The sequence below is a fragment of the Gopherus flavomarginatus genome, chromosome 5 (genome assembly GCF_025201925.1).
Source record: "Gopherus flavomarginatus isolate rGopFla2 chromosome 5, rGopFla2.mat.asm, whole genome shotgun sequence".
Lineage (NCBI taxonomy): Eukaryota > Metazoa > Chordata > Testudines > Testudinidae > Gopherus > Gopherus flavomarginatus.
The window spans coordinates 143,447,346-143,461,166 of record NC_066621.1 but is presented as its reverse complement, the minus strand read 5'-3'; the positions used below and the strand labels follow the sequence as shown (position 1 = coordinate 143,461,166).

At 36.2% G+C, this 13,821-nt stretch overlaps 1 protein-coding gene across 2 annotated transcripts in view; it reads left to right on the top strand.

Annotated features, from left to right (window-relative positions):
• The window catches only part of JAG2 (jagged canonical Notch ligand 2), a 96,695-nt gene that overhangs the window by 70,819 nt on the left and 12,055 nt on the right, over nucleotides 1-13,821 (top strand). The window contains exons 9-20 of one of the 2 annotated variants that reach the window (XM_050952523.1): nucleotides 577-690; nucleotides 1,286-1,399; nucleotides 2,008-2,054; nucleotides 2,383-2,556; nucleotides 5,274-5,424; nucleotides 5,933-6,097; nucleotides 6,778-6,891; nucleotides 8,783-8,896; nucleotides 9,375-9,488; nucleotides 10,526-10,642; nucleotides 11,753-11,780; nucleotides 13,056-13,141. In XM_050952523.1, coding sequence (XP_050808480.1) covers nucleotides 577-690; nucleotides 1,286-1,399; nucleotides 2,008-2,054; nucleotides 2,383-2,556; nucleotides 5,274-5,424; nucleotides 5,933-6,097; nucleotides 6,778-6,891; nucleotides 8,783-8,896; nucleotides 9,375-9,488; nucleotides 10,526-10,642; nucleotides 11,753-11,780; nucleotides 13,056-13,141 — 1,338 coding nt within the window. The remainder of the gene's footprint in view (nucleotides 1-576; nucleotides 691-1,285; nucleotides 1,400-2,007; nucleotides 2,055-2,382; nucleotides 2,557-5,273; nucleotides 5,425-5,932; nucleotides 6,098-6,777; nucleotides 6,892-8,782; nucleotides 8,897-9,374; nucleotides 9,489-10,525; nucleotides 10,643-11,752; nucleotides 11,781-13,055; nucleotides 13,142-13,821) is intronic. The other variant, XM_050952524.1, reaches the window with a different exon arrangement.

The following is a 13,821-nucleotide window of genomic DNA, read 5'->3' as shown; positions in this document are numbered from 1 at the left end:
TATGTGGAATTTAATAACCAATTCATTGTGGGTAGAGTGTACTAGTTCATCTGCCTTAGGCAATGTTTGGGTTGGTTTGCTTTAACTGAAGGCAACCTATGAAGTAGTTCTTAAACCTTTCAATCTGTGCTAGTAGATTCACTGAATCTTTTTACTTTTACGAGGGCAGAGAGCTTCCTAAAATTTTTGGGACTCATAAATTTATAAACAATGGTGTACACAGCACTGTACAGTGGGAGAACTGTGTTTTAAATGGCAGGCTTCAGTCCCCAAAGATTTTAGTTTTATTGGGATATAGTGGGAAAATACAGAACAGTATACTACCAAAACCAAAAAAAATCGCTGAATGTCACAATATTGAGGTGTCATAGATCACAAATAGAAAGTCCTGAAACTTTTTTTTTTCATGTTTGAGGTTAAATAAGAACAAAAGTTGAGATTTTCTGGGCAGTGCAGAGGATTTACCCACACTGTTCACTTAAGATGTGACACTAAATCCCCCAGCTCCCTTTTGAGAAAAAACTCAATTCATACTTTCCAAAACTGTTTTATATCAGCTACCTTTTCTTTTTACAGATATTGACGAATGTGAATCCAACCCTTGTGCTCGTGGAGGGACCTGTGTTGATCGTGTTAATGGCTTTGAGTGTATATGTCCACAACAGTGGATTGGAGCAACCTGCCAGCTTGGTAAGTAATTGCTTTTTATGACTCTTGAAGACAATTCCACACTTCGCATTTACTCATTTTTTTTAAAGGGTTTTTTGTATTCAGCTCTTATGTCAGGATAGATATTTCAGTGAACTTGTAAGATGTGGGTCATTTACTCTTGATGTCTTGGTTCCTGCTTAATAGTTTTGGTAGCAAAACTGGACATGAGCAACACTAGTACCTATAAGCATCTAAAGCCCAGACCTACATACAGTTGTAACAGATATTAGAGGATGTTTACTTTTTCTGTTTCAAAATGCAATAGTGGTGATGGTAGCTCCTTTTTAATGGTGGCAATGGCTGATTTTAGAAAAGCTTTCTCTCACTTCCATAACTAACAGTATCTGTGAGATTTGTCTAAGGGGAAGATGTTTCTTTTACTTGCATGTAAAAGAATGTAAATGAATTTTCATTGAAAAGCTGCAATATAGAGACAATTTTCATGGCATACATAAGTAAAATTCTACTATTTCTTGTAATTGGTGCTTGGATTGCATGGAGGCTTTGCTTGGTGCAAAGGGGATCTGTTTCTGGGTTTGTTCTTCATTCTCCTTTCTTTTATCTTGTTTCACAGATGCTAATGAGTGTGAGGGGAAACCCTGTCTTAATGCTTACTCTTGCAAAAATCTCATTGGTGGATATTACTGTGACTGCATTCCAGGATGGAAAGGAGTAAATTGTCATATCAGTTAGTATTTCTTCTTTTAGCGTGTGTGTGTGTGTGTGTGTGTGTGTGTGTGTGTGTCGACCCCAGGATAACTTGCTCTTTAAAAAAAGAACTATCACACCTAAAGGTAGCATAGTTCTAAGTGACTGAAGGGAAAAGAACCCTTATGCTGTTTCAAAATGTCTCTGTAGCTTTCCTAACTTTTGGCAAAGTAAACGGAGTGCATATTGAAGTCTATAGAAATGCTTTATTTATTGAATATAAAGCATTTATTGAATATTAAGCTTTTGATTTCTGCTGTGGAATTGGACTAAAACTGTAAACCTACAAACACCATATATTGAATAATATAGTTTAAAATACAGTCTTTCCGTTCTACCTTAGAAGAATATTCTATCAAATAATGAGCGTAATTGATATGATACTTCAGCTTGTATTCTGATTTAAACATGAATGAGTTTTAAGGCAGTCAAAAATCAAACCTGTTTACCCCTAAGCATCCTGTCAAAATCCTTCCCTCAAAATAATTTACTGACTTTTTTTTAAAAATTATTTTCTGGACCCTTAAACTTCAAGGGGTCCAACTTCTGCTTTAAATTCTTAATGGCTTTGTATATTTTTTTCAATAGATATTAATGACTGTCATGGACAATGTGAACATGGAGGGACTTGTAAGGTAATGCTTTTGTAAAATATGTTAATCATATTAACTTTTTGTAAAGGAAAAGGTGCTCATCTTTAATATGAATTCTAATTTAGATTTTAATTAGCACTTGTATGCAATATGTGTATCTACAGATTAGTTCAATAAGTGGGATGAGAGACAAACTGCTCGTGTACTGCTTAATTCATGAGTTTGATTTATATCTCTTTAATTGAGCCAAAATCTGACTGCTGCTGTTTGTAAATACAGTATTCAAGATCAGTCTTGAAAATCTGAGGTACACCATACTTTACAATAACCATTTCCTTCCAATCTTGCCCTTTCCTCCCCCTCTATGTAGGATGAAGTGAATGGTTACCATTGCTTATGCCCTCACGGTTATCTAGGAAAAAACTGTGAGATAGAAATAAATGAATGTGCAAGCAATCCATGTCAAAATGGTGGACGTTGTGAGGACCTGGTCAATGGATTCCGTTGTCTATGTCAGCAGGGCTTTGCGGGAGCTTTCTGTGAGGTGAGAGCGGTGTTGAAATTGCTGTAATAGCTTTGGACTGAGTTCTGGAAAGAAAGGTATCTCAGGTTTAAATTAGAGCAGCCCAAGGCCAGAGCATTACAGATTAATGCAGCTGTTACTTGATACTCTGTGTGTGAATAAGCAAATTTGTTGTACAGTGAGTGATATAGTGGTTGTAACATTTAAAGCTACAGCCTAATGCGTGTAACTGTAAAGCGTTGTAAGCACATGTATTGGTGAATCTTTCTAAGTGTTTTAAGATTCATTATTTCTTTAACAAGTCCAAAAAGAAATTCAGAGCAAAATTTGTTAAAGACCTCTGCTCTTTTGATATACTAAAACATATATGTATTTAGGCCTAGTCCTGCAGACACTTAAGCCTGTTCTTAAACTTATTTGTGAGTAGTCCTTTTGACTTTACTGGGACTATGTGCTTCAAGATAAGCATGTGGGTAGGTGTTTGTTTCATGAATTATAGAAATGTAGAGCTGGAAGTCATCAAGTCCAGCCCCCTGCGCTGAGGCAGGACCCAAGTAAACCTTGATCATCCCTGACAGGTGTTTGTCTAGCATGTTTTTAAAAAGCACCAGTCATGGGGGTTCCACAACATTCCTTGGAGGCCTATTCCAGAGCTTCACTATCCTTATAGCAAGAAAGTTTTTTCTACTACCTAACCAAAATCTCCCGTGCTGTAGATTAAGTCCCTTACATCTTGTCTTACCTTCAGTGGACGTGGCGAATAATTGATCACCATCCTCTTTGTAACAGCCCTTAACATATTTGAAGACTGTTTTTCAGTCTCCACCTCAGTTGTCTTTTCTCAAGACTAAACATGCCCACTTTTTAAATAAAAACTTTCCTCATCGGTCAGGTTTTCTAAGCCGTTTATCATTTTCGTTGAGTCTCCTCTGGACTCTGATTTGTCTACATCTTTCCTAAGGCGTGGCACCCAGAATTGAACACAGTACTCCAGCTGAGGCCTCACCAGTCCTGAGTAGAGTGCAGAATCTGGATATTAAATCTGATATCTCACCTGAAGTGTGTGGAGATGTTGCTTGCAGCAGGGTTTAGAACTTGCATACAAAAGCATGAGTAAGAATTAAAACCACTCATGATGCTGAAGATTTTGTTTTCAACCCTTTCTAAGCAAAACCTATAATTCTTCCCCTTAACATCCATTATCTAGTTTTTTTTTTTTTAATTTTCAATCATGTGAATTTCTGAGCAGTCACACAAGCATTGATATAACTGTAGAACAGCAACATCCACCAGTGAGAGAAGATTAGAATTTAGGGATTTCTTCAATTTAATAAAAGATTGCAAAAGTAATTCCTCTGCTTGAAATACAACTACTTTACAGTACCAATACCCTGTCATTTCTTTAAAATTTAAAAAATGAGTTGCCAGTAACAGCCGTGGACCAGTTCTTAAACTGATCCATTAATTCACAGCTCAGATGCTATTTCTACATGGTCTGATCATTCGAATGATCTTCCTTTTGCATGGTTTCTAGTACAATGTATAAGTTTTTATCAAACCTGGTGAATAATAGAGGGGGTTGGCTGACTGCCATGAGTGTTGCAGGAAATCACTGCTGCTGATTCCAGATGCTAAAGTAGCAGCTACTGAACTTGAATTGAGAAAGGGAAATTTACTCTAATGGAAGGAAGCAAATGGAAACGTCTGATAGAACAAGATCTGAGAATATCTTTCTCAGAATCTAAATGCTTTTTGTAGTCTGCATGAAATGCTCTTTAAAAGAATAGAGCAAAATAGCTTGCTGAAAACTCTCTAATTTCAGTTGCACATGCTGCATTGAACTGAAACAAGTCTATGATATTTGAGCCTTTAAGTTTTACTCTTTTTTTTTTTTTAAGCTATAGACAGTCTGAAAAAATTATTTGCATGTAATTCTGACAACTTTACGGATAATGAAAACTCTGCAGTGAAGCTAATAAAATCTCCTCCTTTTTTTTTCCCTCAGAACACTAAAACAGGACAGTACTTAAAGCTTTTCCTAAAGTAAAACAGGCCCTTGAGAATAGCAGTCGGTAGGAAAGGTACCATGGTATAGGGTACTTTTTTCTTTCAGTGACATGTAAGGGCTGTCTTAAGCAAATGTAGCAGACATACGAAGACTGTATATTAAGATGAGTCACTTCCTTAAAAGGATGTGTCTGTAAAGGTTTAGATGCTGTGAGTTTTTTTTTTTTTTTTTTGTCTAAGTTTTTGGCATTTTCATCCTAATGATAGTAACAGACAGGATTTAAGAGATCTTTTAAACCACCTTTCTTAAATATGCACATTCATGGTTATAGTATTGAGTATTAGAGAGCATACACAGAGAAATAGTAAAGGTAGCAATCACATGTGACATTTCTTGAGTTTAAATTTTGTATTTTAGTTATGCATAATTTCTTACCCTTTTTTTACACATTCAGCTTGCTGACAAAACTAAACTATTGCAAACAAGTCCTTGCTGAATCTTCAAAATGATCCTTTATAGTAGTAACAGAACTGCTTTGCAGTGAACTTGACTAAAGTAACTTGCAACCTCTATCAAACTATAGAATGGCATGCGATACAGACAATTTATAAACATTGTGTTTAATATTAATTTCCTGATAAAATAATTTCATCTGTGTCAATGGCAATATTGATAATGCTGCTTACTGTACTGGGAAATAGTTTTTCATAGCTGATTCTCTTTATTTCAGATGGATATTGATTTCTGTGAACCTAATCCTTGCCAGAATGGGGCTAAATGCTATGATCTAGGAGGAGATTATTACTGTGCCTGCTCTGATGACTATGATGGAAAGAATTGTTCTCACCTCAAGGACCACTGCAAGAACAGTTCTTGCAAAGGTATGTGCTGTCCCCCAGGAATTCATTACTGGGGCAGTCATGTAGAACACAATGGGAGAAAAATGGAGAGGATTATAGAGTGGCAGGGAGTGGTGTCTCTTACCGAAGTGCTGTAGTTAGCCTGTGTATGCATTGTAGCTGTAGCGGTGTCAGTCCCAGGTTATTAGAGAGAACAAGGTTGGTGAGAATATCTTATTGGGCCAGCTGCTGTTGGTGAGAGAGACAAGCTTTCAAGCCACATAGAGCTGTGTGTGACTCAAAAGCTTGTCTGTCACTAGCAGAAGTTGGACCATGTCAAGTACATGATGGCTGGGGGAAATGAGAAATATGCTTCTAATTTTGTGTATTACTTAATATTATAATCTTAGAGTGTGCATAGAATGTCTTCCAATAAGATACAAACAAAGTTTTCACTACTCTAAGCTTAAAGCCACAGTTCTTGGTTGGCACAATCTTTTCTATATATAGTTAATGGTGTTGAGTAACTGATTTACCTTTTTATTCTTAGTAATAGACAGCTGTACAATAGAAGTATTCACAAATGCTACGCAGGAAGGTATCCGTTTCATTTCATCTAATGTTTGCGGGCCTCATGGACGGTGCATTAGTCAGCCAGGAGGGAATTTTACTTGTGCCTGTGAGAGGGGTTTTACTGGAACGTACTGTCATGAAAGTAAGTGAAAGTCTGTCCTGTCTGTCTATCTTTTTAAAGAGCTTGAAGGCTTAGAGATTTTTTTCAATCATTAAAGGAATATTGCTTTGAAATTTTCTTTAAAAAATGGATAGTTAATGTTATACAGAGTGCTTCACTTCTAGGTCACTCGTTCAAACCCACATCATCTTGATAATGACTGATACTATTATGATACAACTTTAGTTTTCTCTGTAAAACCAGTTGTGGTTTTAATCCAGATTTTAGGGAATGGGTGTCTTCTTTACAAATGACACCCTCATGGGCAATCCCTCCACAGGAAGCTATGGATTCATCAGACATAGAGTTTGAACTTTCTTGGAGCAGGTTTTCAGGCATATTGGTGAGGTAGTGTAAGAGAGCCTGCCGTACACTGTTAGCATTTTTGGTACAATGGCTTAAAGTATTTGCCAGATGGAAGGAAATTCCCAGTATCAACATTGAGAATATGATTAGAACCACTTAATTTTTGAAAGTGTGTGTGTGCGCGCCCATTATCTGTAGACGAATGGAGCACATAAATTCCAGAGCTGTCAATCTGGCACACACTTTGTTGGACGTAGCTCTTTAAAATATTTAACATAAACCTGAAACAGTCTTCTGCATTTAATGCACTGATTAACATAGTCCCAATTATAACCCTGTGTTGACTTTCTCTTTAGATATCAATGACTGTCTTGGAAAACCTTGCAGGAATGGCGGGACTTGCATTGATGAAGTAGATTCATTTAGGTGTTTCTGCCTGAGTGGCTGGGAAGGAGAATTGTGTGACACAAGTGGGTACAACTAAAAATTTCCAGCTTTGATAACGTATTTTTTGAGGCATTTAGTTTGCAATTAATAATGTTGGAGTTGGTCAGAGAAACTCATTCTATAGAACCATGGCATTTCCTATTCCACTTGCCAAATGACTGTTTAGGAGGCTTTAAGAATGCAGCTTCTAAGGGGATCAGTTATTTAAATGTGAATGTAACCTGATTTTGCAATAGTGTGCTTTTGATAAAAGCTTTCAGTAATTATCACTCTTCATCCTGTTAACTAATGCTTTCTAAATAGTTAGAGGAAACCATATGCTGGTTCTTAGAACATTCTTGCAACACAGTTGTCACCATACCAAAAGCAATCTGATAGTCCAGGTGTAGTAAAAACCAAACAAACCTGTGATATGAATCAGTCTTTTTTATGATGGAAATCTAGATTAATGCACCACAACTATATCTTAAGTGCTAGAGGTTGGAAGAATGGAATAGCTCAAAAAGTCTTCATTGCAGAGATGTTTGTTTTCTTCAATTAAACTCTAAGATAGGATCATAAATCCTCCTACTGATACCTCCAGAAGTACTATTAGAGTACAAACCAAAATATGCCAACCAGAGGCTGTCTAGACTAGTTATTTGTAATTGATGTACTGGAGTATCCTGGGTAACTCCCCCAGAGCACAGTTTTGTGTGTTGTTTTTTCCCCCAAGGACTTCTGCTTCAGAGGTATGCCATCCACCCCACTAATGAGAATCCACTGAGTCATCTAATACTATAGATTAAATATATAGCAAAAATTGAACTAGCATATTTTAAAAAAGCATCACCATAACAATTTGATGTAATTTGAGTTTGGAAGGAAAGAACTAGCTTAATATAACTTAGATTTTAGAATATACTATCAATTGTTACCAAGTTATATCCTATCTGGATCTTTTTCCATGAGGGAAAAACTTCCCCTCTTGAATGAGTAGGGCCTATCTTCCTACCACCTTGGACTGATGAACGCAAAGAGGGTATTTGATCAGTACTTGGATGGATTACTGCAAAGAAGAAAAGAGTTGGTATTTTAGTAGATCTCTCTTCCCTCTGAATTAAAAAAGCATTTCTAAACCTTGGATTTAGGGGCTTACTAGGGTATAGCAGGTGCCATCTTTCAGATGAGATGTGAAACAAGGGCCTTTAACTCTTTGGTCCTTTTGCAAGAGATGTTAATGTAGTGTCTTGGCTAAATTCCATCTTAGATAATTGTTCTGCCTACAAAAATTTGCCCCCGTTCAACAGAAAAAAGCATTCTTCTCTTCCTGTTCTAAAACTCCCAGGTAGTACTAATGGTGTCAGTTGATGATTTTATCTCATCCAAAAAGTTTATCAGAGGGGCCAAGTATTTAAATTAACAAATACTGAACACCACTTAGAGGTGGTCCCTCTAGGTCTGGGTCAAGGCCATTGGTAGGGCAGAATGGGCCTGATCCAGAGCCCCATGAAGTCTGTTGGAATCTTCCCACTGATTCCAGTGGGCTTCGGCTCACGCCCTGTGTAAGGAAGCTTGCTCTAACGCAGTAACTGTTCTATGGGTAGTAAAAGCTCGGTATCCAGATTGGTCAGTATAGTACCTTTCCCAACAATTGTTTTGAATCTGAAATATTCTTAAAGGAAAATTTAAACATCTAAGGCTTCTTTGATTCATGGTTTTCAGTCTTAAACTCCTTGATTCTCATGTCATCTTTTTGCTGCTGTTTGTGCCAAGGTCTGAAGCTTTCTTTGCAGTTCTGACCAGTTCTTGTCTCTGTCTGGAGACATTTTATCTCTTTACAAAAGACAATATACAGTACCTAAGTTTTAGAAAAAGAAACTCATCTATCCCAGTCTATCGCATTTTGTTGAGCATTTTGAATTTTTTTAATAGATTTTAACGACTGTTCCCCTAATCCGTGTCACAATGGAGGCCGATGTATTGACCTGGTGAATGACTTCTATTGTGAATGTAAAAATGGTTGGAAAGGCAAAACTTGCCATTCACGTAAGTGTTTACTTTGTTCATATCCATCTTTTGTGCACATACGGTACTTGTATTCTTTCTCCCATAGAGGGTGGAGGGGAAACTACCAGTTTTCTGCAGTGAATTTGAGACAGCACCTGTGGAGGAATCAAAGTCCATATTCATAATCTCCTTCCCAGTCCAAAAGTGAACTCCCCCCCCCTCCCCGTTTTAAAAAAAACAAACAAAAAACTCTTGTGCTGCATTTTAGGTCTGTTGAATTAACAGTGGAAGACAGACAACTGACATTTGCTTGATTTCTTTATAATACCAGAGCAAATGGAACTGTGCACTTTCTTAATGGTATTACTTTGAAGTATAAAGTTTGTTCTAAAAATTTGAAATCAAACTACATCCAAATGTACTCTGCAGTGTATGTCACAGAAAATGTTTAATATCTTGGCTATCTTCCATTCACTCTTGATGTGCTGCTTAGTTCTTGTTTCGTTGTGGCTCCTAGGTGACTATCAGTGTGATGCCAATACTTGCAGCAATGGAGGAACATGTTATGATGATGGAGACACTTTTAGATGTTCATGTCCTCCAGAATGGAAAGGGAGCACTTGCAACATTGGTAAGCTTTTAACTTTACTCACTCTGTGGTACAGTCCAAAATGGGCTGAGGCAGAGAGGATTCTCGATAGCTCTCAAATGTTTGGTAATTGGGAGGGGCTAGTTCAAATCCAACCCAGTGGCCAGTGACCATGTTTTTAATGCCTTTCATTTCACGTAGACTCTGAATGGGAATTTTGTCATTTTCTACCCAGTATTCAGTAGAATGTCCATATAATAAAAAATATGCATTACAATTAGCACCATGACTCCTACCTACTAAGACTTCCAGGTAATGATGGAATAGGCATGGAGAAGCATGGTAGAAGTTCATTGGGAGCAATGTGGGAAAGCTTGCATTGCTGTGTTGGGTGTTGTGGGGCTGGGTTTTTTGTAGTTTGGTTGGGTTTTTTTTTGTTTTGCGGTGTGTTTTTTTTTTTGGGGGGGGGGGGGGATGGGTACCTATGATGTGAACAAATGGAAGACATCAGTCTCCATTTTCTAAAGAACTGTTTTCATGAGTACTAAACTTCCACTAGGAGTGTGAGATGAAAAATGAAGACAGCACAGTTTTAGTCATTTCACTGGGCTCTGGTTCCATTTCACATATATCGTACTCCATGTTTAACTAGGTTATAGAATTTTAAATCAAAGCTTGGCATTCAGTGTTACCACATTGTGTCTTTAGATGTTGACACAGGAAGAGTATGAGGCCAAGAAACTAGCAAGACTTTGGATATTCTTGTTATCCATACAAATGTTCAATCCAAGAGTTAATCATAACAAAAATTTGAAAGATATATTAAACCTCATGCTTACGGCAATCTCTGACTAATAGGGATCAGGATCAGACCTAAGACAGGGGATATAATATTCTATATTTATATTCCTAAACCTTCCCTTGTATCATCTGGTACTGGCCACTGACCAGATGGACCTTGACTCTGATCCAGTATGGCAGTCCCCGCCCCCCATTTCATTGGTTCATAGGTTCAGAGTTTTTGAAATCCTAGATTTTGATACTGTTTTACATAATTGTTTTGTTTGTTTAAATCAAAGCTAAAAACAGCAGCTGTATTCCTAACCCTTGCATGAATGGGGGAACATGTGTTGGCAGTGGCGATTCGTTTTCTTGCATCTGTAAAGAAGGATGGGAAGGACGTACATGCACGCAGAGTAAGACTTCCCTTTTTTCCACTAAGATACTAGGGTGTCTGGTCCAAAGCTGTTAACTAAACCAAAGCAGGTTTTTAATGTTCAGGTGCCAACATATATGAATCATTCAGGCTAGAGGGGACAAAGCTTGTCTAATGGACTGTGAGAGCTTGTTTGTTTTGCACCTAACTTTTGCCAACGTAAACGTTTAATTTCCTATGGAGAAATGATCTTTGAAAGTTTATTTCCAAAACTTTACAAAGATTTGTTTTCTCTCTGGATATTTGTCTCTCAAACTAGTAGCAGGAGGAAAAAGCAGACTGAACTATATATCCTGTTTAAAATGCTAAAATGGTTGGCTTTTATTTTCCTTTAGTATAACATTTCACTATTTTAGTGACATACCAACAGGATGATTTGTTTAGGTGGGGCAAAACTTGCATTTCTGCTACTTCAAGACATAACATGAAGAAAACATTGCATCTGAACTACATTTTCACCTTATTTCAACTCTGAAATTATGCCTTCATTAGATTGTTCAGAGTTGAATATACTGGTGATATTAACCCTAAAAACTCTGAATTTGCTTATAATTGCAAGGTTTTGTAAAATAAATACTTTTTAAAAAAAACTTTATTGTAACTGGCTAAATTGCAAACATGCATATGAAAGGCCAAAGGAGTAGAGCTCCTTTAAGAAACTAGAGGCTGGTTTAATTAGCAATAGCCAATACCATTGTAATTGTCAATGTAGTCTTGCTATCTGTTTCTGAATTTAGCTGCTATCCCACAGCACTTTAATCGCTGAAGTTGTGATCTGTCCAACTGAGATGAGTTCAAAGGTAACTGAATTAAATGGTCAGATACAATCTTTAGCATTTGTCACTTACATTCTATGTATGTAAAAGCTAATATTAAATCATCTTATGGAGTTTCACCTGAAAACAACCCTTTTTGTAGTTCATGCCATATTATATTTCCTTTATTGTAGATGAAAATAATTTTTTTCTTTTGGCTTACTATGCTTTTTCCTTTTAGGTTTTTAATTTTATTATAGATTTAGTTTTACAGATTATAATTGGCATGCTACATATTTTAAAATTCATACAAATCATTTACTCTTCTGTTATAGATACCAATGATTGCAACCCCCATCCATGGTAAGCACTAAAAAACTTCTGCTTATTTTTATTTTCATAGCAATTGAACATACTGTTATGTGTTATTCTTAAAAATATTCATACTTCAGTGAATTAGAATTGCACTCTAAACATAATTAGACCTGGGGTTATAAAGAAAACATTCTTGCTGAAACTTTTAACAAAATATGCTTTTTTTGTGCTCCTTTTTGTTTTTACTTTCTGCCAACAATAGAGCAATGTAAAGTTCACTGGTGAAAATATTTATAAGAATTTATTTCCAAATCTTGTGTTAGTATTCATGCCAGAAGTACTTTTGAAAGCTCATCCAGTCAAAGAATAGAAGTATTAAATAGCATTTTATGTAGTGAATCTCAACTAAGATCAACATTAAAATATTTACTATCAAGTTTGAATGAAAAATACTCCCTGAAAGAAAAATGTAGTCATCACAAATTTTAGTCCACCCATATTATTCATTGAAAATTATTTGCTTAGCTCTTACTATAATATATACAAGAAATTATATCACATTTAATATCAAATATTGGTTCTGAATCTTCTAAAATGTCTTAGTGAAATTTGATAAGTAGCAGGATATTCATACACACGTTTTCTTGATGCTGAAAATACAGATTCCTTTGTCCATTGTCTAACACATTTTGCTACTAACAACGCTACTCCCATAATTTTTTGTTTTATGTAAAATTTAAGTTTTTAAAATGCAGACATCTGGGTTAAGCAAACATCCAGTAAATCTTGCAAGTTTTCATTTTCTGATCCAAACTCTGCATTTTGTACACTTCCAAACAATCTGGGAGAAAAACCTTCAATTTCTGTTTTACAGCTTGTGCACAGCCATTGTGTTTTTTTTCCTGAGTTGTGGTCATATCTTTATAAATGTTCCTAATTTATTCTTTTTTCCCACAGTTTCTATAATAGTTTTATCAGATGCGTTATTAAGCAATATAATTTATCTAACAGTATCCCAGATAGCCTTTCTCTTAGTGGGAACAGACCATACCTTTAAACAGCAGCAGAAGGTTTAATTAATAAAGGTTTAATTAGAAAGACCAACAAAACAATGCATATGGTTTATTAAATATACTCATATTATGAATTAGCAAGGATTTTTAATTCCATATTGTTGAACAGTGAGAAAATACCATGAATAGGGACAATAGAAATTTGCATTTGAACAGACTATGTGAAAGAACTGAGGTTTTTGCTTATATTTAGGCTTGTGAACCTACCCTGAGAGCATTAATTGTAATGATAGGTTTATTATTTTTACAGTTACAATGGAGGCATCTGTGTAGATGGTGTGAATTGGTTTCGATGTGAATGTGCACCCGGGTTTGCTGGTCCTGACTGCAGAATTAGTAAGTACCTGTATGGCTGAAGAACTGAGAGGTCATGCCATCGAGACCCAAAATCTTTGTTATCTTGACCTTTGACATTTCATGCATTAAGCTTAGGTCAGCTGTACTCCAAATAATGAAGCAGAAGCTAACTGAATTATTCATAGACACTGATCCTCACCTTGTAAATAATGGGCTCTTTTTGTCTGGGACAGAATCCCTTTATTCATTTGATAAATGCAACTAAAATGACTTGGCTTAAATAGTACTCAAAAGATCTGTTGCTGGATTTTATGTAGGTGTTTTTGTTTTGTTCGGGTTTTATTCCTGCCATTAGCTTTGTAGTGAGAGAGAACAGTTTTGCAAATTTTTATGCTTAAACCATAACAAATGCCTTCTTTGTGGTAATAACTTAGTGTTTCTTTACTCTGGATTCTTACTGCCGATGTAACGGGTTGGAAATTTCATAGCTAACCGAAACAAAAAGATGAGGGCAGGGTATAGTCACATAAGGAGTAATGCATGGAACATGTAGCACCACATTTGCAAGCTTATCTTAAGGACAGTTTAGTGCTATCCGTCAATATGGACCATGAGAAGTGTAAAAACTAACTGATGCATTTTGTGTGGCTTGTAAGGTGGGGAAATGGAAGACCAAAAGACCATGACCATTACATTGAAACATTAACTTTGTAGTTAAT